A 24,975-nucleotide genomic window follows, 5' to 3' on the forward strand; every position below is an offset into this window, starting at 1 on the left:
CAGAACCAGGTTCAAGTCCCACTGAGGCATCACAAACGGAACAGGTGGATACATGTGCGTGATGCCCTTCAAGAATCTCGTTACAATAGGGGACTTGAACAAAGAAGGTTGATCAGGCAGCTTTAGAAAGGCCGAAAGGGCAGAAAGGTAGCCCTTGACAGTGCCCAGAGCAGAGCCCTGCTGGGCAAGAGAGAGAAGAAAGAGGAGAATCTCGGAGAGAGGGGCAGAAAGAGGGTCCACAGCCTTTGCTGTGCACCATGCCACAAATCTGTTCCACCGGCAGGCGTATACCGACTTTGTGGAGGGACGCCTGGCTGCCAGAATCACATCACAAACTTCAGGAGGCAAGTCAAATGGCCTCAACTGTCGCCGCTCAATCTCCACGCATGGAGGTGGAGACTGGACAGGTTCGGGTGGAGGACCGTCCCCTGCTGCTGCGACAGAAGGTCCTCCAGAAGGGGCAGGCGGATCGAGAGACCGACTGACATGCTGAGTAGCTCGGGATACCAGTACCTTCGAGCCCAGTCCGGAGCCACAAGGATAACTTGGGCCCGGTCGCACCTGATCTTCTTCAGCACTCTGGGCAGAAGTGGTATAGGCGGAAAGGCGTACAATAGACCGCAACTCCACTCGCGCCGAAAGGCGTCGCCGTGCGAGTGACGTCTTGGAAACTCCAACGCGCAGAACTGATGACATTGCGCGTTCTCTTCTGTGGCGAATAGATCTAACCAAGGCTCTTCCCATTGCAGAAAGAGGCCTTTCGCCACGTCCGAGTTCAGACGCCATTCGTGATCCACCGAGCACCGACGGCTGAGTTCGTCCGCCCTGGCGTTCAGAGAACCTGCCAGGTGTTGAACCGTCAGAGTCACGCTCTGACGTTCCAGCCATTGCCAGAGACGCAGAGCCTCCTGGCAAAGGGTCCACGACCCCACTCCACCCTGCTTGTTGCAGTACCACATGGCGGTGGTGTTGTCCGTGAACACCTGCACTACACTCCCGTTGACAAAGGGGAGGAATGCCTTCAGTGCTAGACGGATCGCCCGCAGCTCCAACAGGTTTATATGGAGCCGGGACTCCGCCGGAGACCAGATGCCTCTGATCTCCGCCTCTCCCAAGTGGCCTCCCCAGCCCTGGAGGGACGCGTCCGTCACAACCACGTGCTCCGGGTGGGGAAGGGAGAGGGATCTGCCTCTGACCCAATCGCGGTCCGTAAGCCACCACTGCAGTTGTCTCGCAGTGCCCTCCGAGATCAAGACATGGTCGGACAAGTTGCCCTGATGCTGGGCCTACTGAAACTTCAGGTCCCACTGCAGAGCCCGCATCCGCCACCGGGCGTGATGCACCAGAAGGATGCAGGAAGCCATCAGCCCCAGCAGCCGCAGCGTCAATCTGACCGAAACCCGGGATAACGGCTGAAAGATGGGAATCAAAGCCTGTATATCCCGGACTCGCCGTTCCGGAGGATAAACCCGAAACTGCGCCGAGTCGAGAACCGCTCCAATGAAAAGGAGCTTTTGAGAGGGACACAGGTGTGATTTCGGCACATTTATGGAAAACCCCAGCTCGTGCAGGAGGTCTGCCGTCATCTGAAGGTGATGGACGACTGTCTGGGGCGAGCCCGCCTTCAACAACCAGTCGTCCAGGTAGGGGAAGACTGAAACCCCCAACCGGCGCAGATGGGCTGCGACCACCGCCATCACCTTCGTGAACACCCGTGGGGCGCTGGTATGGCCGAATGGGAGCACGATAAACTGAAAGTGCTCGTGGCCTACCGTGAACCGCAGGTAACGCCGGTGGGCCGGCAGGACGGGGATGTGAAAATACGCATCCTGCAAGTCCAACGCTACCATCCAGTCTTGCGGGTCTAGAGCAGCCAAGACCTGAGCCAAAGTCAACATCTTGAACTTCTCCTTCCGGATGAAGCCGTTGACGTTCCGTAGATCCAAGATAGGACGTAGGCCCCCTTTGTCCTTCTTGGGTACCAGAAAGTAGTGGGAATAGCAACCACACCCTACTTCTGGCCCAGGAACGCGCTCGACGGCCCCCTTGGCCAAGAGGGCCGTAACTTCCTCCTGCAGAAGTGTCAAGCGGTCCCCCGACACACGGTGGTTCTGCGGTGGCATGGCTGGAGGAGTGGTCTCGAAGGGGAGGGAGTAGCCCCTTCGGACGAGCTGCAGCACCCACCTGTCCGATGTGATAGTGCGCCAGCGGGAGTGGTGATGGCGAACCCTGCCACCCACTGGCGTCACATGGGCCTGAAAGCACGGACTAGGAGGATTTGGAGGCCGATGTTGCGGGGGGAGGTGTGGTCTGACCTCGCCGTTGTCCCCGACCGCCTCCACGGCGGACTCCACGGCCGCCACGTGTTGAGAAATGTGTTGCGGCGCGTGGCTGGCAGCACGTGTGGGACCGCCCCTTCCTTGGCCACAAAAGGAGCGAAACGGACCAGTTTGCTGGCGCTGGGTCGAGAGACCCAAGGACTTGGCCGTGACCCTGGAGTCCTTGAAGCGCTCCAGCGCGTGGTCCGCTTTGTCGCCAAACAGGCGACTGCCATCGAACGGCATGTCCATCAAGGCATTCTGGACATCTGCCGAAAAGTTGGCGGACCTCAGCCAGGCGTGGCGACGAATCGCCACCGTCGTGGACATCGCTCTGCCCAGCGAGTCGGTCGTATCAAGACCACACCTGATGGAGTATTTTGCTGCGTCTCGGCCTTCAATCATAGCCTTGCCGAGCTTTGCCCGTACCTCCTGCGGGCATTCCGGCAGCAGGTCCGCGACCGTATCCCACAGAGAGTGGGAGTAGCGGCCCAAGAGGCATGCGGTGTTGCAAGACCGCAGTCCCAAACTCAGGGACGAGAAGACCTTTTTTCCATACTGGTCGTACCTCTTGGATTCCCGGTCGGGCGGGGCCGACGGGAATGCGGTCTGGGAAGTCGAAGCCTGGACCACCAGACTCTCAGGGGTGGGATGGGTGGACAGGAACTTGGGGTCATCCGGACACGGATGGTGGCGTCTGGCCACGTTCCTATCAACAGGCGAGCCTGAAGCGGGCCAGGACCACGTGCCCAAAAGAACGTCAGATAAGGCTTCGTTAAACGGCAGCAGTGGCTCCTGTGGGCATGACTGCGGTTTGAAGACCTCAGTGAGGATGTTAGGCCTCACGGCCGTGACGGGGAGCTCAAGGTGTAAGGCCTTGGCCGCCCTCATCAACACCACTGAATAAGCAGCCCCCTCCTCCGAAGCCACGGTAGGAGTCGAGACAAAACCAGGGTTAGTAGAGTCGTCCAGACCACTGGCGTCACCCAAATCACCTGTCCAGTCCACATTGTACTGACACTCGCTTGACAGAGGGTCCTCAGACCCCTCCCAACCCTCTCCGTAATCTACATCTTCACCATATTCGGAATCAACAATGTAGACCGGCTCCCCGGGGTCCACAGGCCCCATCGGCGTCGGACTCGGCATTGGGCGACGCCGGTCCGACTCCGCGTCCGGAGTCGGAGAGGGTACGGGGGCGGCGCCGCCCGGAGCACCGGCGCCGCGCGGGGGCAGCGTCGGGGGCAACCCCGATGGAATCGGCGCCGGAGAGGCCAGTAGACCAGCCGGCGTCGACCCTGAGGGACCCTGCGGCGCCGGGGTCGGAGCTCCCGGCGGCGTCGAGGCAGGAGCACCCGAACCGCTAGGGCCCCCGGATGGGAGCACAGGGCCCGAAGGCGCCGTAGGCCCCGCCGGAGGAGACAGTGCCCTCATGGCCATGAGGAACTCCTCTATCTCCCCGGGCGTCGCGCCTTGCCCAGGGACCGTAGGGTATGGAGCAGGCCGCGCCGGCGACTCACGCGGAGCCGCGGGCGTGGGGCCACCCGAACCCCCGGCCGCTTCGCGCGAGCGTCGGGGGGAGTCGGGGGTACGATGACGACGCCCCGACTTCTTGTGTTTCCTACCTGAGGAACCAGAGGAATGGCGACGACTTCCGGAGCGCTCGTGGCGGCTCCGCGACCGCTCCCTCGACCGCTCCCTCGACCTCCGGCCGGACCGGGACCGCTCTCGACGCGGGGCCGACACCCGCAGCTCGAGTAGCTTGCGGGACCGCTCCCGCCTAGCTTTACTCGTCAGGGCCCGGCAGTCGACACAGTCGTCCACGGCGTGGTCGGGGCCCAGGCACCGGAGGCAGAGTCGGTGATGATCCGTGACCGACATCGTGCGGTCACAGCCGTCACAGTTCTTAAAACCGGGCATCCTACCGGCACCGTAAGAAGAATCAAGGATTCACAAAACTTTGGTCAAAAGACCGGAGTACTGCACTTCTGGGATCTGCGCTAACTGGCGCGGAAAAAAGAAGTACTGACGTCAGCGCGCGGAGGCGGCGTCTATATACTCCAGCGACGTCATCACGGCGCACGACGCCGACGACGGACGCGGAGCCGCAGGGGACGCCTGCAGACGACGCCTACCGACGCGCAGGGGTACTGCTACGCAAAAGTTTCTGGATCCAGACTGACGCCTGGGGATATTCTAAGGTAAGGAATCTAATACTAACCTGTTTCTTTCAGATAAAATAATACATTAAATATTCTACTATCTATTTTCCACAATGTCTTAAAGAAAATAAACTAAAATTACCATAAGAAAATACCAAATGTGAATGGAAAATGCAACTCTACAATACATTACATAATCCTGCAAGTATGAGGCAGCTTGCGACAATGTACACTTTCCACTACTTAATGAACATGCAGCATTTTTTTTGCTGCAATCCTAGCCCCATTAGATCCTTCCAACTCAAATGGCCCATCTACTGCATCTCTTCCAGACAAGCCCATAAGCACATTTATATCATCTTCGCAGCAATCAACTTTTTGCTACAATCTGCTACATTGTTTAACTCATGCTGTCCTCTTACTCACCACGCAAGGACCCCCTTTTTAAATTCGACACAGCTACACCCTCTACTCTAACTGCATTCTTGAATAGCTCAATTACCTGCATGGGATTAGGCCTTGTGCAGTACCTTTACCAGAATAAGAAGTTTTCTTCAGTCTAACCAAGTCCCTTTTTTTGCACAACACTTACTGTTTTTTCCTCCCTTCTTGTCTATTCAAGTCTTCATGTGTTGTACATATCCACAGCATTTCTGATTTCGTGGTAATCAATTTCAGAATCCACCACACTTATTTTTTAACTACTATGATACCAATTTGGAACCTGCTTTACATCCCCATAACAACCGAAATGGAGTCAACAAGCAAATAGGATTAGTTTTAGCCCTGTAAGTTAACAAAGTGGATTCCAATGCTTTCCTCCAAACAATTATGTAGTTGAAAGCTAACTGAATAGATTTGTGTGTTAATCTGTTCGATCTCTCACTTGACCATTTACCTCACAGTGAAATACAGAATTTCTCCAATGTTGTATACCTGACTGGTAAAGAATTGCTCAGTGTGGTTTCTTGTAAATTGCTGATACAATAAATTCAGACAATCCCTCCCTGCAGAATAACGCTTCTAATAATTCCACAACAACTTATAATGTAACCTCTTCAATCATCCTTACTGCAGGCCGTTCAGAATAGTAATCCACAACCACTATCCCATAAGCTTCTTGTCAGAGAAGAAAGGAAAATGGCCCTTTTTTTAGAAGAAATCTGAATTGTTTCACCTTAGTAGCATAATCTTGTATACATTTAGTATGAAATTGAGTTAACCCAAGGAAAGCCACTAATTTTTCCTTCGACGTAGACGTTGGTGCCTTCATTATACCTTCAACTTGGCAGACTTTTGGCTTTATACCAGTATTAATAATGGTGTGGATTCTGTATTCAACCTCTTTTCTACAAACATTTTACTTATAAAACTTAAGTTTGAGACCTTTTTCCTGAAGGATATGTTTTGGTCATGGTCAAGCATGTACTTTGCCAAAATCTAGGTTATCATCCTGGAACGCCACTGATCCCCCAATACCATTCAAAGTTTATTTCTTCCGTTTTAAAAATCGGAGCCTACACTTGTCAGGCTAAGAGGATGATATCAAAACATACCTTCTGGTGTAACAAATGTCATTGTATACCTGGAATCTTCATTCAAGAAAACTTGATCTTTTCCACTTGCCAGGTCTAATGTTGAAAAATTGACACTCCAGCAAAAACACTTACCATAGAATGTACTTGAAATGTAGAGTCAGCTCTAATTTCTTGAATAAAACGTTCAGAGTTTTCCACCCCTTCAACTAATTTTGAAGTAGCCTTCCATGCCAGGTCTGCATTCACCCATACTCTTTCCTATACTTTTTTGTAGTTGATTTCCATTAACATTTGATCTTGCAAAACCTGCTGGCAGTTGTCATGTTCAAAATCACACCTTGTGCTAGAGATATTTGTGCAGACACATATTCTTCAATAGATTTAATACTATCTTGCTTTCCATAGTAAAATTTGGAATGTTCAATTACCCCAATTGTTTATTTTCCTAACATAGATGCATTTGTTGAGATGCATGTCACCTAGTCGTTCTAACAAAGGTAGATTCTTGAATTCGTTTTATCTCAACCTACCCAAACAATGTTCTAATAAAAATAATTTCCAATGAGGTGTGAAGAATCACCTTCTAGAACTTCTACATAGACAAGCAAAACTGTTTGCCATGTTTCCCAATCCATGGGTGGTTCGCCAGGTGATGTTAAAAATACTAGTGGTGGTATGATACTTGACATTATGGAATGTTTACAAAAATTTACAATGTATAATATGTGGAATTTATATAATAAATCGACAAAAGAAACGTAGACACCCTCATCTGGTGATAAATAAAGTATTTACCGCTGTCCAGTTGCCTGTGGAAAGTTGAACCTGGGACAGATGACTGTCAAAATAATACTTAAATTAAAAAAATCAAATAGTAATGAACTTACTGTTTTGTCATTTCTTTCCACAGACCGACAAGGAGCACAGGGCGGATGTGTATGATCTTTTTCCTGGGACGTTTCAGACCATAGAGCTGATAGCGGGAAATCCTGGGACCTGGTTGCTGCATTGTCATGTAACCGACCACATTCATGCTGGCATGGAAACAACATTCACGATCAGACGAAAATCAGGTGTGGATTCATGGTCTTCTGTCCTGCTGGAGGACGGGTCTAGCCCTCTCCAGAGCTCTTCAAGACAGCAACGCCCAGTAGTTGGTACAGACAAGGTGCTTTGGGTCTTCTGGGTGTAACTTGTAGGTCGAGTAATCCTATTGGTATCTTGTGAGGACACACTAGATGGGCACCCTTGAAAACTGATAGACAATGTAGGAACAACATTAGAAAGGCATGTTAGTAGTTTCCACGTTAACAAATTACCAAACCAGCTGAATTTGCATTTGTTAATACTTCTGGCATGGGTATTATGTCATGACAGAGAACCTGTACCTAAGGCTGGTTTCTTATTTAGATTTCTGCCAAAATACACCATATTTTAGAAACATATACCCATCATGGGATTCCCTCTTGTATATTTTCGCCCGAGTTGATCATATGGCTGAATGGCTATGGTTTAAATGTGTGTACTAATATTGTTTGTAAAAACATATTTCTATTAATAGGGAACCCATTGGGATCTAAAATCCATAGATTTTTGACGTAATTTTTTTCTTTTAAAGAAAAGGAGCGAATTTATGCTTAAAAGCATTCATAGACCATGTTTTTTAATAAAAAAAGTATTTAATAGATATTTTGTAAAGGTGAGCAGAGTAGATCTTCCCAAATGATATACAAATATATGGATATTCTGATGGCGTCTTAAAATAGCATTTGAAAGTGATGGAAAATGGGGGAAAGTCAATCCATGGCACAATTCTTGAAATTCCCCCCAAAAGAACCGTGGCTGTACCTTATAGCAACATGACATTTCTCTATGAGAAACACAACATGTGATTTAAAGCTGAGTCGATATAAATAGTTCTCAAAACTGACAATTTGAATGACACTACTCCCTCAAGGTGCAAGAAATACCCCCATCGTCAGCATCAAATGTCATTAGATTTAAGAATTACATTTTCATCTTACTGTACAATTCTCCCACAAAAAAACACAGGACTACAGTAATGCAAGATATGAAAAAGTCCCATTAAAGCCATGAAAGAGACCCCAAATGAGGAGAAATGGCTCCACGGAGTGGCGATTTTTGACAATGTTGAATTTCAATTTGCCTGATATGACCAACAAGTTGTTCCAAAATGAGAGACTAATGTGTCCCCATCACAGTGTGGACAGCGGTGCATACTTTTACTTGAACTCATGACAAGTTATTTATCTGGGGCTTAGCTGTATGGCGTGGAAGTTATTGGTGGATCTTTCTGATTGGATGGAAATATGTCTTGGAAGGCTTACTCTTTATTTCACATCTTAAAGATGACTTAGTGGCACAACATTGAAAGTCAGGTAACACCTTTTGGGCTGATTCACTGTCCGTTGATTCCGCCAAGGCTCTCCTTTTTACCTTCTCAGTTATATTGCTGTTACCTGTCCCAATAAGCCATGCTTCTATCACATATATTTTAGTCTCCATAAAGACTAACGTAACATCTTGCACATGTGCTTCTTCGCAATGGCTTACCAATGACTCAAACATCATTACATATTATGTTGAATATTCATTCCGTCCCTGCTGTGAAAATCTCCCTAGCAGGGTTGTCCCTCTTCTTATCCCATGTATTGGTTATCCTACCTATCCAGTCCTGCAGGCCTAGACTGTAATCTAGACATCTGGTTGACTCCTTGCAAAGGCCAAGTCGCTGACCGCACCATGACTTCAGCTGTACCCGTTCGCCTACTGGGGAGCCAAGGCCTTTGTCACTCAAGCTTACCAGCAGCCTCCCCCCACAGGGTAAGAGACAAAGGCTCAGGTCACTGGTCCACTGCCACTCCCTCTCCCCGTAACCTCAGAGATGCAGGTAGAGGAGGAGGGGTCTGCTTAATCTCAAACTTGAGGATTATGGTGTATGGTTGAGGTTTCGGTTAGGTGCCTGGTTTCATCAGCCATCTTGGCCACTGGCATCCCTTCCAGCGATTAATTGTTACTTAAAAAGTAAATGTGTTGAAACACAGAACGTGTCTATCAAAACGACCAGTGGCAGCCCTTCCTCCAGCATGAAAAGTGTACTGTTGTCAGGCTAAACGTGTATAGCCAAGCCAAGTCATGAGATTGGACAAGAAGCCACATGTTAAAAAATATGGTGGGGCCAACTGAATACAAACATAACTAAAGGCTTTTGAAGTTTCATTTCTCTGCCTCAATTCTGTTGCTTGGGGACTAGTGAATGCCTTGGCAGTGGAACTTCAGCTAATGTTGAAGAAACTGTTTAGAGTTCGCCTTAAGAAAACAAGCATTAAAAATGCAATAGGTCTCACCTTTGATTAAGTTAAAGCCATTTGCTTTTCTATACAATACCACTAGCAAAGCAAATGGCTTTAACTTAATCACATGGGAGAGCACATCATGGAGGAAAGTGGGAGGAAGCACACAGGGTGAGCATATCACGGAGGGAAGTGGGGAGGAAGCACACGGTGAGCACATGACAGAGGGAAGTGGGAGGAGTACACATGGGTGAGCACATCACGGAGGGAAGTGAGAGGAGTACACATGGGTGAGCACATCATGTAGGGAAGTGGGGAGGAAGCAAACAAGGGTGAGCACATCACAGAGTGAAGTGGGGAGGAAGCACACAGGGTGAGCACATGACGGAGGGAAGTGGGGAGGAAGCACACAGGGAGAGCACATCATGCAGGGAAGTCGGGAGGAAGCACACAGGGTGAGCACATCACAGAGAGAAGTGGGGAGGAATCACAGAGGGAGCACATCTTACTCTTCTTCTCCGGTGCCTACCTTAGTCCTCAACAGCTGCTTAGGGCGGCGCGAGGCAACACCACCCTGAACGTAAACATGTTTTGAGCTGTTCAACAAAGAGGACACTAAAACCTTGGAGGGGGGGTAGTGGTTTAAAATTCGTCTGGATGCGGTAATGCAACATCACGGAGGGAAGTGGGGAGGAAGCACACATGGATGAGCACATCACGGCCGGAAGTGGGGAGGAAGCACACAGGGTGAGCACATCATGGAGGGAAGTGGGGAGGAAGCACAAAAGTGTGAGCAGATCACGGAGGGAAGTGGGAGGAAGCACACATGGTGTGCACATAACAGAGGGAAGTGGGGAGGAAGCACACAGGGAGAGCACATCACAGAGGGAAGTGGGAAGAAGCCTGCAGTTGCTCCTTAAGCCGCTGCACTTCCCGGCGAGGGGCCGCAGTGGGCACCTTAGTCCTCAATAGCTGTTTGGGGCGGCGCGATCCAACACCACCCTGAACGTAAACATGTTTTGAGCTGTTCAACAAAGCGGGCCCTACAACCTTATGGGGGATAGGGGGCTTAAAATTCGTCTGGATGCGGTAACTGGAGAGGCACGTGGAATGAATGCCTCGCTGCTGGTCAGCTGGCTTCCCACCTGACGCTGGCACCAGCGGGGCATTTCCACCTTCTCGCCGTGGTGCGCCACATCACGCTTTAAAAGGGGAGCGCTGACGCGCCTTGTTTACTGCACTCACGCTATGGCAGAACATCATGCTACACATTGGAATCTACGGGGAACAGGGGGCAGCTGCGGGAGGTGCCATAGACAGCACTTTATGCTAGTCCAAAAACACCAAAAGCAAGTCAGGGCTCAAGTCCTAACAAGCTCAGGGCCGGAGGCCTTCGCACAGTCTGCAGATTAAGGAACCCCATGATTGATTGGAAGGGAGGGAGGAGGGACAGCAGAGAGAGTGGGGTTGAGGAGCTACGAGAGGGAAAACAAAACAAGCCTCAATCTCTTGTCTTTATGGGGCCATGTGTTTAAACATGGCCCCATAAAGATAAGAAACCTTTCACAGCATAAGGAAAGCAGGCAAGCCCGTCCAAGTGGGCCGGCCGAAAAAGCCAAAAGTGTACGACATAAAAAGCTCTTTTCCAATGGCTGGCCACCGTTTAGCATGAACAGTGATGCCGGCCAATGGAAAAGAGGGGCGGGGCTTAAAGCCCTTTACTGAAACTACTCAAAATCATTAAATCTCGCCAAGCGAGCTGCGCATGTGCGCAACAATGCTAGCCGAGACCTAAAAAGGAATTCCTTTTACTCATTTTAAGCTTAAAAAAGTGTTAGGGGTTTAATTACTACAGTGCTGCACCTGCTTGAAGCCACATTATGCAGCCAAGCTTCGTTCCCCTGCCATCTTCCAAAATCATGCTTCTTCTGAATTCTGCGGTGAGTCTAGCAGTGGAACAATGTTTTAGTTGGGCAGAAGGGTCATCCGCCATAATGCTTGCTGTCGGAGAGAAGAATAGGAAAGCAGCTGGTAGGGATCAGCTCTTTCATATTAATGGTACCCGCAGGAATTCCAATGTAACGCATGCTGACTTGGGAAGAGATTTCACCTTCGCTGCATACCTTTTGACTGTTAGTGTACTCCAATAAGATGGGCGTCCGTAAATTGTCATCTGGAAATGCCCCTTTCTTGAAGGTAGCCGGTCTCCCATGCTTCACCACTGCACACTCATATAAGCTTCAATAACGTGACTGAAACAGTGGAGGACGTGGACTAGCTGCCAACGTCTGGCTCCTTAAGTAGTTGGCACTTTCACTTTTCCACCGATTTTAATTTTATTTAATTGGATTGTTTCCTCTAATTAGAGCCCCTCCTTAATTTGGTATTAGGCATCTGCTTATTTTTTTTCTATTGCCAGGCTGCCACTGGACCTGAAAAGCAAAACTGGAGATCTAACCAGGGATGTAGTGAAACCCACTGTGGAGTAGGGCGATAACATTAACATGAACAGAGGGGGTTATTACGAGTACGGCAGTCCTTGTGACCTCCATACTCATGGTGGCGGCCCGACCACCACCACCATGATGGTCTGACCACCATATTACAATGGTGGCAGTGGGATGGCCATCAGAATGCTGCCTATGCTGGGATCCAGGATCCCACGGCAGTTATGGTGTGGAAAGGGTCCTGCATATGCTGGAGGTGCTGATGCCAACACCGCTGAGCTTATTACGACTTGCATTTTCATCGCCCATTTCATGGCAGGGACCCCACCATGAAAAGTGTGGTCGAAATGCAGGTAAGTGGGCCTAACAGGAGGAATGTGCGGGGGTCACATGTTTTGCCCCTCTATAATTGCACTTTCGTGCATGCACTGTGTGGCATGCATGGCATGGTGCATTCTACACAGTGCACATACGTGCAGTAGGCTCTCTTACGGTGGTGGTATGTTGTATAGGCTCTCCTATGAGCCTAACATACCTGCAGCAGTGACTCTGCCACAGCACCGCCCACCCACCCTGGATTAAACTCGTAATCCGGCGGACAGACACACCACAAGTTTGGTGGTCTTCCTGGGACCACCGAAGTGGTGGTCCCAGATGAAGACTCCTACACTCGTAATAAGGCCCTATGTCTACTTACCTGGGCTTTTATGTTTTCCATAAAATGCCTAGTTTAATATCCATTTTGTGCGAGTGCTTCTTCAGTGTGAGGTATTAATTGGACAATCAGACTGTACTGTGACGCCCATCTGCTGGGTTTAATTGGGGATTTAAAGGGTATTTATTCCATAAACTGTATATTTTCTTTTTATTATTTTGTTTTGATAATCATAACATCAAGCCAGTTGTAGGGCAGCCCCCAGGTTTAGCCTTCCCACTTCTTTCTGTTTCAGTCCCATCACTCATCCCGCCCCGCTACTGGATATTTACTCACTCCAAGAATTCTTCTACTATCTCAGTTGTTTCTTTCCCCAAATATTCAGTGGATCAAAGCGTTTTTATTCCTTTGGTCATTCCTGGAATACTTTGCGGCAAAATAAAGCCAGAAAATAATTGCTCGAGCTAAAAGTTCAAACAATGGAAAATAACTACAGCATGCTGTATTCAGAGTGTTACTTTTTGTCCCTTTTTGTACTTTTTTCCATTATTCAATCATATTTTGTTCTTTAATAAATTTGCATTGCTGAAAATAATAAATAAAAATACAGTGAATCTTGCATACACGCAGACAACACAATTTATCATTATATTACACCAGGAGCATTTTTGTGATGGCTACGAAATGTTTTTTCTTGGGCTGAGCACAAGATATTCATGCATTCAGAATTGTTCCTTTGCCAGGTAGAGTCCTTCATCTGCTAATTAATGAATGATCTAATACCAGACCTTTGTCTTTTTTTATCTTTTATCAAACACAATAGATCCTGTAGGCCCATATGAAGAATATGGTGTTACAAAAGGTATGAATATTTTCTGAAATTAAAACTGCTTGTAACAGTGTTAATTAAATAAATCATTTATATGAGATTTTTCTATTTTTCAGGCAGCAGCCAACCAGGCGTAGAGCTCTTTGGAAGCAGCCTTGATGCGAGACAGGCTAAGACCGCCCTCATAGCCTTGCTCATCATTGGAATCACGCTTCTGTCGATACTATTGACTGTCCTCGTTGTTCTCAGTGTCCTCCGGAAAAGGATGTTTCGTTGGACGTACCGTAACCCTGCACTCCCAGTCGATACCCTGTGAATGCTTATTATATATAGGAACGTGCAGTATTACTGGTGGCAGGGGTGCCGCTGTACAGTATTATGTTACTTGAAAACAGGATGTTGAATGTGCAAGCCTTTTGAGCATTCAGCAAAATATGGCTCCAAAGTTTGGATTTGTTATAAGGGGATTATGGTCCACCAAACAATTTGATCTTAAGGTATGTCGAGTTCAGGTTCCTCAGATGTGTGGAGGACAGTTAGCGAGCTGCTGATGAACTGAATAATTCAGTATGATAATACATGTTCAACGTTCAAACACTAATTGAACTTAAAATCAGAACAAACCATGCATTTCAATTGTTGCAAAATGTTGGCATTATTCAGTGTCATTGAGAGGTTGCACAAATGAAAGTGTTAACCAGCTTCCTTTAGCGACTGTCAGTCTCCGTGTGGTGTTGGTGTAAACGCTTTATTGAGCACGTTAGTGAAAGGTATTTATATGGTAATAGACATTGGCTGCAAGAATAGGAAGAAAATGGGTCTGATGTCCAGAATTCCTATGGCAGTAACTCCAAGGAATGAGTGTTAGCCAGATCACTGAGCTTGAAACCCTGAACACCTAACAGACATCAGTTTCAACAGACCATTTGAGTGACACTGATTATCTCTCCAGCCCTTCCTCTCTCTGTTTATTACATAGCCAGTCAAGGTAGAGGTACATGATTCGGTCACCTCCTTCAAATGCTTACTGGATCTTGAAGGACATATCGTGAGGTCGGCTCCTCAAACCTCCTCGATGGTCATCAGCATGTAATGTATTAAAATGGATTGAGAGGAGAAAGTGTTTTCCAGGGACAATAGTTAGTGAAGCCCGAAACATAAGCCTGTGTCTGCCTCAGAGATCTCGATTCACGACAGAGGAAGCGGAATCCTTGAATCCCATGGCACAGTCCGTGAAACACAAAAACACAGCCAAGCTCGGCCCTTTCTCACACCTAGAATTTCTTCCTTGCAATTAATGTAAATAAATAAGAGCAGCTCAGTTTAATCTCAGTTTCAACCAAGTGCTCTATCGCTGTCGATCACTGTAGTCTGTGGCAGTCAGTGCTTTAAGGGGGATGGTGGGGGTTCTAGGAACAGCATGATCTAAGTAAGAAATATAGGAGGCGATTTATGTTACAAGACGATGAGCAATATATATCCGTAGAACCCTATGATTAATAAATGCAGAAATAGCCTTTCTTTGCAAAGAAAATAACCAAAATTGACAAGCAAGAAAGCCCCATCGATACCAATCTCTAAACAATCTCTGTTCAGATCTTACTTTGCAAAGCTCTTTATCAAAGCACCTTGGAGTCCGCGCAGCAAAGGTTCACTCAATGTCTGGGCTTGATCCACAAGAGCAGGTCACACTTCTGTATTAAGTTTACACTCTGTAGTATGTTTACTATGCTCAGTATACACAAATTCTGAGTGTAAACTTACTACAAAAGGTAAATTACATGTCCCCACCACCAATTGTCCTATTCATGTGTGAGTGAGTGGGTGACATCCATCCCTAAACCCCCTCTTACACCTCCCTAATCCCATCCCTTTTAGTAGTAGGACTTTCCCTTTTACAACCGACTCCCCATGTCCTCCCCACATTTACTTCTAAAATCCATGCTTGCATGTGCGAAGACTCCACAGTTGAGGAGAACTTCGCACCAATAAGCATAGTCAGTGCTTGAACTTTGTAGTATGTTTTGTAGCGCCTGTGTAGCACTATAAAACGTACTACAAAGTAAAGTTTGTGAATTAGACCCCATATATTTTAACCCATTTAGACAGTCTACAACACTAGATTAATACCGCTTTCCAAATCTCCATCAAAAAGCCCAAGCCAGACCCTCCTTTGAAAAACCCCTTAGAAAACCTCTCTAAAATGCCCTATCCAGAACTGCTTGAAAAATGTGCCCATCATGTCCCCCTTACAAAGCGTCATCCAGTCCCTCTTCTTTAAAGCTAATTCCAGGCCCCTTTGTAACAAGCTTCATCCAGTCTCTTCTTATATAGATTTTCTTCAAAATCCGAGCCCATTCCCTCTTCTGGAATGCCCCATCCATTCGCCCTTTCAGTTCCAGTGCTGTACACTTAAAAAAACATAATTAATTTCCTCATGATTTCCCTAACCACCTCCCAATATTAAGTGTCCCATTCACTCCTCTCTAAAAGCCACCTCCACCATTCTCTAATAACACTATCCAATCCTAACTCATTAAATTGCCACCCAATTCTTTATATTTGTGTTTATAGTTATATGTTTTATAGAGCACATTGTTACCCAAATAGGGTTTCTTAGTGCTTCAGAAGAAACATATTTCACCCTCAATCAGCCTGGCTTTGCCAGTTAGTGAAGCCATGTCTTCGGATGTTCCCAGAAAATATCTAAAAGATTGCCTTCCTTGTTTAATACGGTATATCGGACAAACTGAGGCCATTTTTAGATTGGCCGAGCAAAGGCATCTTGCAGGGAGGTAAGGGATGACCAGACTCCTAAAACAGTGTGGTTACAGGTGTGTCAGAGTTCTATAGGTGAGCCTTGTATTAAATGCACTTCTTAATGGGAAACAAATGCAGTTCTCTTAGCTGAGCCTCCAAAGACGTGAACAAGGGAGTATGGCCTAGAAGATATGCTGCGGCGTTTTGAATAGTTTGAAGTCTTTTTAAGGAAGCCTTGGAGAGACCAAGATAAAGGACCTACCATACCCTACGTGGGCCCACGGCCTGCTGGCTCTTCGACATTTGTTATCCTCCCAACTCTAATGTGATGTGTGCCATCTTCCTGTGCCCTTACCCTCCCCTTCCCCACCCACCCCCTCCACCCTCCGATTTGCATTTAATGATATTGTTTATTCCTTCTTGTCCTACACTGTCCCCATGTTGTGTATTTTTGCTTCAACAAAAAATGACAACACAATAAAGGGGGAAAAAGGACCTACCATAATGCAGGCAAGTGATCAACACCTCTATTATTGTTTTCTGTGTGGATGTTGGTAGGATCTAGAGAATCCTCTGAAACTTCTTAGTGGGCCAAAACAGCAGGATGTCACTAGTAATATGGTGATCAACCCTAAGTTCACTACCCAGCCAGATTGCCAAACTTTTTACCACCTGTTTGGCCGCTAGTCTAAGAGCCTCAAGCCTTCATGTGGGCCCCCAGAAGCTTGGCTGATTCCCAATAATGAGAATCTCAGTTTTTCAGCTGTTTAGTTATAGACAGTTTGCTCCATCCAGCAAGCCATGGCCTACAAGCAGCAACTAAGTTGGGGATGATTTACAAAGTTTGATGCCCATAAATGCCATCAGTGTACCCCGTCTTCAATACCCGACATAGACGGCACACCTCTCATAGGAGCAGATAAAGCAATATCACAATTGCAATGCTGAAAACGTTAGGTGGGGAATATAGAAAGCCTGCTCGTAACTTAAAATTAATGCACAAGAGAAATCAGCAGTCGGCTGGATCCCATCACAGCGTTCACCAAAGAACAGTTCACATTAAATTTGTCATCTCTGCGAGCTGCCCCTGTCTCTCCCTCTACTCCGCGTTTTGCAAAGTGCTTGCTTGGACACAATGTTGTATCTCCTGCCTTCCCACTTGCTTAAGATGGATCATGGACTCTCAAAATGCCCATAATCTGCACCGTGTGATTCATGTGGAGGGCTTGAGGGATCCACCTCTAAGCCAAAGGCCAAACCCACTGGTAGAATCCATGGTCTCTTTTCAATTGATAGAAGGGTTTTTCTGCTGCTGCCACCATTCTTGTCCAATCTGTATTGGGACATTCCCATGTATAGTCAGCCATGGGCAGTTGCATCCGGGATTCTATTGCATACATGAAATAGGATTAATTTAAAAGTAGAAGCAGCGATAACTGAGTACACCACTAGGTTAAGATAGAAAGCGGGTGCCTTACTTAGAGTTGGTTGGTAATGGAAATGATTCCCGTATCCTACAAAGCATCAAATTGCTCTATCAATATCTCACCAAACATGGAATTACAGAAGTTACCTCAAGGAATGCTCCATAACACATAGAGCCCTGTGAGCTGCTGCGGGACAACATGCGTAGTGCTGTCAAAAACACTTGAATGAATCGTTGAATCCCTCAAATGTATTCCACATCAAGGGGCAACTGAAATTGATGTTTTAACTAGTATCCCACTGACCTTTAAATCTAGGCTACTGCTCCGATATAGCCACAGTTGTAACTTTGCCCCAACAACCACTGCACGTAAACATCAGTGGCCAGTGACTGCGACTGGCTACCATGTTGGGTATTCCTTCTAAGCCACCGTCTACAAGTGTCAATGGCTGGCACATTGACTTGTGCTTTTAGAACGCAATAAGAACGAAAGGTTCTAAATAACTTAGCACAATTTACTGTGATCTTTGTTCCTCCAATGTAAAATGTGTTGTAGTGTTAGAGCTTTTCAAAATGATCCCTCTTTCTTACTAAGGTACCCATTTTTGGTATGATGGACCATTGGCCAAGAATATTTAATTTTATTTTGTTACTGTAAATGATGGTAGTGTTTCTGTTTTTTAAACACATATAATTTATTTTTGGAACTTCAAATGAGTTGCAAGATGTACACTGACTACTTAAAGCACTCCTGAATGTAAATTTCACTGAGCATCTGTGTAGGTAATGTAGACGATGAATAATTGTGTTTGTTTGTGTCTTGAAGTGCATTGTTAATGTTGAGAAATGGAAACGGTAAATACTTAAAAGTGTATGGTTTCACTACAAATCATTTTCCCGATGATGCTTCTTAAAATGCAGTGTTTTCTTTTTGTGAAATAAATGTTGGTTTCTATTTAACGTGTTTCAGTTTTAGCATGAGAAATCTCTAGCTTGTGAGAACGTATTTTACAAAGCAGATTTATAAAAGTATAACCTAACACTATCCCGATTGAATAGTTGAAGGCGGAATGGACAAAAATTTGAGCTCCAAAAATTATTCATATATCGGTAATCTGATGAAACATGCATTTCAATTTCAAGCTGACTGAATAGCATAACAAGCATTTGCGATGCAAATTGGTCTTGCATTTGTTAGAGATATTGGCGTTGTAAATTACAATGTCTTTTACCTATGTGTTTTGGAGCGGAGTGTATGTATGTGTTGTGAAGTGGAATTATGTGGGTTGGATTAGACTTGTTTATTGTGGAATTGTGTGTGGTGTGAAGTGGATTTGTGTAGCAGAAATATGTGGCATGGTGTGCAGTGGAAATTATGTTGTATTGAGTGTACTGTAATTATGTGAAATGCCTTTTTGGGTTGCGGAGTGGTATGTTGTAGAATTAAATTATGTGGTGTGCTGTTAAATTCTGTGGCATGATGTGATATTCTGTGGTGTTGATTGGATGTATGTGGTGTGTTGTGTAATTGTGTTGTTGTGTTGAAATATTGGGCTTGTTGAATTATGTGGTAAGGAATGGAAATGTGTAGAGTTGAATTGTGTGGCGTAGAAGTGTGTGGAGTAGAGTGAAATTACACTGATCGGAATTATGTGGCATGGTGCGGAGTGTACTTATGTGGATTGTGTTACCAAGTTTGAAAATGATGAAACCTAAGTACAAAAAAGGCAGCCTTTCACTGTGCATAAATTTATAAAACCTTATATTATGCAATGACTTGTCCAAATATCAAAATGAAAACATATAAAGTCAACCTCTAGTGACATTTGTGCTCATGAAATGACGGGATACAGCATGGATCCTTATAGAATAGTAGCCCTTAAGTACTTGTGGTCCATGTTTTACTGTGACTTCAGATGACAAACTCAGGGGGGCTTTCTTGAGCTTACATTAGTAAAGGGCAGGTAATGGGGAGAGGGCTCTGCCCAGAGAGGAGTCTTTGAGAGGGAATAGACGGAGTCTAAGAACAAAGTAGGAGGAAGACACGTTGGCACACACAGAGGTCAGATAAGAGAGAGTAAGAGAAGACAGTTTAGTGCTTAAACTGCAGCCCCAGGCCAGCGGGTCAAAGACACAGCGCTAGTTGATGGTGAGGAAGGCGGGACCGGTGTGGGTGCTGGAGTGAGACTGAAAGTTGTGAGCTGGGACCTTCTACCGTACAGCACTAGAAGTCTGCATACACTGGAAAGAGAGGCAAGATAGCGACTGAGTGAGTCAGTCGTTCGGCTGCCCCCGAAGCATGTCTCGGCATTTGGAACAGAAAAAGAACACGATATGCACATAATCGACACGAAGAGAATCACAAAGGACCCGTTAGAGACTCATAAATCATAGGCAAATTTTCTCGGATGAAAAACGCCAATTATCTCCTGAAGCAGCAACAATCCTGACGAGAGCTGTAACTAAGAGGAAGGGAAGAAGCGGACCGGAATACGGGAGATGGATGGAGCGAGATCGTTTCTTACTCAACTGAGTCTTCACAACGGATCTAATCAGTGGAAGGCAGGGCTGTGCTGCGCGGAGCTGGCGAAAGTGCTCCTTGCTTCTCTGTGAGTTCTGACGGACGGTGGAGAGCAGGGGAAGTACTGTCGGTTTTGCTTGGGCTGCTCCCCTGTGTGTCGCTGTACTAGCATGGCCCCAGAAATCCCTGCTATGGCGGTTAAAGGGAAAACGAGTGTAGGAGAGTAGGGTCTGTTTCCTATGGTCACATCCACTTTTTGCTTTTGCTTTACTGGTTTTCGACTTCGATGTGGCTGTGGGCCTGCTAATCAGACCCACAGCCCAGATGCACTCTCTCTAAATTCACACCATGTACTCTAGGTACATCCACAATTGGGAATTGGTTCACCTTGTCAGCCCCTGTAGAAGTGTACCCTAGGTACTCAGGGCATAGGTGTAACCAAGGCCTACCAGGGGCTGCAGCATGTATTATGCCAGCCCTGGCTGGCCACTCAAACTGACACAACTGGCTGATCACTCAGCTGGGGCAAGGTCGTGTAATCACCCCTTGCTTAGGTATAGTATTCCTATATCTACCCTTATATATAGACACACAGTAACTTATAAGTCACTCCTATGGCAGGCCTTAACAATCCTGGAGGGAGAGTGCTTGGTTATGTGTGAGATGGTGCTCTAGCATGAGCTGAGCCTCTCTGCAGCTTGCGGAACCATGTCCTTATAGCTGTTCTATGATATTGCCATACCATATACTCTTAAGTGCATTATGAACCTCGCGGTTAAATGCTAACTTTAGTTTGGCTTTATCTAAACATGTCGTGTAAGGTGTCATAGGCTTTGGAATACTACCCCCTCGCCAATTCTGGCGACGGGGGTAGCATTCCACCCTTCTAGAGGGAGAAGACATGTTGTTGCTGACTATCCCGGTTAAAGTTAACCAGAGCCCCAGTGTCACAAAATGGACGCTGCTGCCACAGACACAAGTCTGACCTCCTGCTGCTGGGAGTCCTTCCAGTCACGGAGGTTGCTCCATGCATACCCCAGTTCAAACCGGTTGCTGGGGCACTCCAGCCCCAGCTCTGGGGTCAAACTGGACAAAGGAAAGGGGGTGTAACCACCCCACTTCCTGGTCCCACCCATAGGAGGGACCTAGAAAGTAATCCAGCCCCTTTTAGTTGTATAAAGGTAGGAGCTGAGTCCTAGGATTTTAGATTTGATCCTGAACTGAAACTTGAAACGAAACTCTGGACCTTCGACATTCTGCTGAAGCTGAAGACTGAATAATCTCCCTTGTGGCCAAGGAGTGACCACCCTGGGAAACCAGGCGCCATCCAGCAAATCAACGTCTTGCTTTGTCGACGCTCCCGCCGGAACCCGAGCACAGAGCCTGACAAGACCCAGACTTCCAGACCTCTCTGACCCTCTCTTCACGTCTGCAGCATAGCTGAGATCCGTGGAGGCGACGAGACACGTGGGACCGGACATCTTGAAAAGTCTGCAACTTGCTAACTGTGCAGCTCCTGAGGTATCCTCGAAGCTGTGCACTGGGGATTGAGAAGCCCCGAATCCAAGCTCCACCTGCACCGAAGATCAGCCCTCCACACTCCACGAGTTCTGCATGGGGCCCTTCTGCTTGTGTTCTGCTCGACGCGTTGTCCGGTTGCTGGACCGTTGGCTAGTAGCCTCTGTGACGACAATCCTTATGAACCAACTCACTGGTCTGGTTGCTCCAGACTGGCCCCTGCCTCCCTGCAAAGGTGAGGCACCTCAGAGGCACCTCAGACCTTGCTGGTCTGCACCAGAAGCCTTCTTTGAATCCTGCGTGGGGTGCCTTTGCCAAGGCTTGTTGACTCCAATCCGGCGGTCGACCCCTCCATCTGGAGAACCTTCGTGGGACAGCTCCTCTCCAGCACCTGATTGCTCCTCGACGTCGTCTGGTTCCTTCCTGGTTCCACCCGGTCACTGGCTAGTGACCCAGACTCTGTCCCCTCTGCTTTCAGGTCTTCTTCATCCTCGATCCACCCTTGGATCCACCCGGACATCTTCCTCCCGGTCACCTGCAGCATCTTTCCTCCAGGTCTCCATAGGCTTCAACGGCAAAACCCGACACATCTTCACACCTATGCACCTGCTTCCTGTGGGTGAGGTAACGCGAGTACTTCTGTGCTCCCAAGGGTATTGACTATCCAAGTGTCTAGGTTTTCAGTTGTTCCCTCCTAGCTAAACCGGAAGTGTCCTAAATCCTTCTTTTTCTAACTGCTAAGTTCCCATTGACTTTGTATTGACTCCCGCGTGTGTGTAAAGACACTGCACGCGCCGCCTGTGGGCCTTCTACTTCTTAACTAAGGTTCAGATAGTGTAGCCCCAGCAATTCCCTAGGCCCTAGGCCTTTCCTTTTCTCGTGGCGTGGTACTTATACCACTTTCTTAATATATGGTTTGCTTCGCCCCTAGGGCCTAACTGTAAATTGTGCGACTTAACGTATTCTGACTAAGTAACTTGTTATGTGCTTTGGCCTCTGATCTCATAAAGAGTTCAGAGGAGTGTGTTAGTGAATAAATACATATATATTTTATATATATCCTGTGTGGTGTCCTTTCATTTGGTATTCAAGGGGTTACATATGGTAAAATAGCTGGCTTTACACGCCCTCAAGAGTCTTTTAGCCTAAGACTGTTCTGTCCACGCTACCACTAGGATAGCTGGTCTATAAGGTTGACTTATAACCATCACCATAAGGGTTGTTTGGACTGGTGCAAGGTGTTCACTAGAATAGTGAACATCATATACCAGGCCAACTTCTCACATTGGTGTGCAGCGGTTGGGATTAGAGTTTGCTGTTGTTTTACCACTTGTAATCTTGAGATATCATTTGAAAGATCACATAGGTACCTATAGGTACATGTAAAAACAAGTCTTAGTATACTTAAGTTCTACTGAACTTAGCTGTTGTAGAGCCTGGGCCTAGCACACCTTGACTACAACTCCTAGAAAGGTTCTGTAGGAAAACAAATAGTGTTGGTAGGTGCAACACCTCACTTCACTAGAAAACATGTCTCAGACAGTGAACCCCAGTGGTTCCCTGCCTGCAGAGGTAGATCCCTTGAGGACTGCTTCGAGATATGAAGCCTTAGTGTTCCAAGAATTGAGACAATTGTGTACTTCTAGAAAGGCTAAAACAGGGTTCAAACCCTACCATCAAATTCCTGGTTGAGCTCTTAGAAGAGTATGATGTTCAACAGCCACCTAAGACAGGTGAGACAGGTGCAGATGAAGTATTTCCCTCTTCAGATGATAATGATGATACTCCAGTACCAGATGAGGAAGAAGAGGGGGTAGAAGAAGATGATTCTGATATTGAGGTAAACAGCCAGGTCCCAGTCAGAAGACTTAGCCAGGCTAACTTAAGCATGCATGGGAGTCAGTATGGGCAGCCCCCATACAGGCCCCCAAGTGGGCTTATCCAGAGGCAGAGGAGAGGAAGATCCCACTCCAGGGAATCTCTCCAATCTCATGCTTCAAATAGCTCTCATGGCCTTGCCCAGAGAGGAATGACTTCCCCTCAGAGAAGGGAACATGAGGCAAAAATGAGAGAGGCTGCTCTTAGGATTGAGAGGCAGGAACTTGAAGTTACCTTGGCCAAAGAGAAGCTTGCTCATGCTACAGAGCATAGAGAGAGTGGGTTAGAACCCACTGGTGGCAGCAATATTCCTAAGGATAAAGATAGGTCCTATGAGAATAGACACCTAAGCAAGATTGTGCCCCCCTACAAAGAAGGGGATGACATCCACAAATGGATAACTGCTTTGGAGAGGGCCTGCAAAGTACAGCAGGTACCCCAAAGTCAGTGGGCAGCAATCTTATGGCTCTCCTTTTTAGAAAAAGGAAGAGATAAGCTCCTCACAGTTAGTGATGGGGATGCTAACAACTACCCTGCCCTGAAGAGTGCTCTAATTGATGGGTTTGGCCTAACCACTGAGCAATATAGGATGTTGTTCAGAGATACCCAGAAGACACAGACTCAGGACTGGACTGATTTTGTTGATTGTGCCACTAAGGTTCTGGAAGGCTGGTTATTGGGAAGTCAAGTTAAGGACTATACAGGATTGTATAATTTGATCATGAGAGAGCAAATACTTAACAATTGTCAAAACCAGTTATTGCATCAATACCTGATTGACTCTGATCTGACCACTCCCCAAGAATTGGGAAAGAAGGCAAGACAAATGATTGGAACAAGGCAGACCAGAAGGGTAATGAGCAGAAACAAAAAGACCAGAAGTCTTCACCAGGCCCCCAAAAGGCACAGGGGGAGGGTGGCTCCAAAAAGAACAAACAGAAACAAGAAGGTCCAAAGAAGCCCTGGTGTGGATACTGTAAATCAGTCTCTCACTGGTTTAGTGAGTGCACCAAGAAGGGCACAGCACCAACCACCATTGCCCCTAGGGCAACTGTTCCCCTAGTCCAGCTGTTAGTGGTGGTTCCCAGCAAAAGGGTGTAGTAGGGTTGACCCTGGGAACTGAGGTGGACTCTGGCCTAGTCAGAGTACCAACTCAGGCTGTTCTTGTCTGGGATGGGGACATAGCAATGTCCTCTACTGTAAGCCCCAGTAATCTGAGCAAGTACAGGCAGACACCTTTTATTAATAATAAGATGGCTCAGGCCTACAGGGACACGTGTGCCAGTGTCATCATGGTGACACCTAACTTTGTGGACCCTGAACAGATCATACTAGGTAAGACCTACCTAGCTCTGTCCATCACCACCTTTGGTTTTTCTTTGTTCGCCCTAAGTTGGCAGGGTATGCTCAGACGTGAGTCCCTTGCTCACTTTGCCACTGGAGTCAAGCAAGCCCGGCTGAAGACGGCTGTAATGCCAGAAACCGGTCCTGGGAAGCTTGATTCCGGTCCAGGGAAGACATGGCTTGGCAGTTCGGGCTGGACTGTTCCCATGAGGCACAGGGTCAGACTGATTTGCATATGGCCATGTCTGAACTGGGGTGGCGGAGT

At 47.0% G+C, this 24,975-nt stretch overlaps 1 protein-coding gene across 2 annotated transcripts in view; it reads left to right on the forward strand.

Moving 5' to 3' along the window:
- HEPHL1 (hephaestin like 1) overlaps positions 1 to 18,409 on the forward strand; it is a 367,396-nt gene extending 348,987 nt beyond the window's left edge. For both annotated transcript variants that reach the window (XM_078656967.1, XM_078656968.1), the window contains exons 18-20: positions 6,929 to 7,091; positions 13,258 to 13,296; positions 13,380 to 18,409. In XM_078656967.1, the coding sequence (XP_078513093.1) occupies positions 6,929 to 7,091; positions 13,258 to 13,296; positions 13,380 to 13,579 (402 nt within the window). In that variant the 3' untranslated portion in view covers positions 13,580 to 18,409. The remainder of the gene's footprint in view (positions 1 to 6,928; positions 7,092 to 13,257; positions 13,297 to 13,379) is intronic.
- Positions 18,410 to 24,975: the final 6,566 nt, after the last annotated feature.

Source organism: Lissotriton helveticus, chromosome 8, assembly GCF_964261635.1.
Source record: "Lissotriton helveticus chromosome 8, aLisHel1.1, whole genome shotgun sequence".
NCBI classification, from domain to species: Eukaryota; Metazoa; Chordata; class Amphibia; order Caudata; family Salamandridae; genus Lissotriton; species Lissotriton helveticus.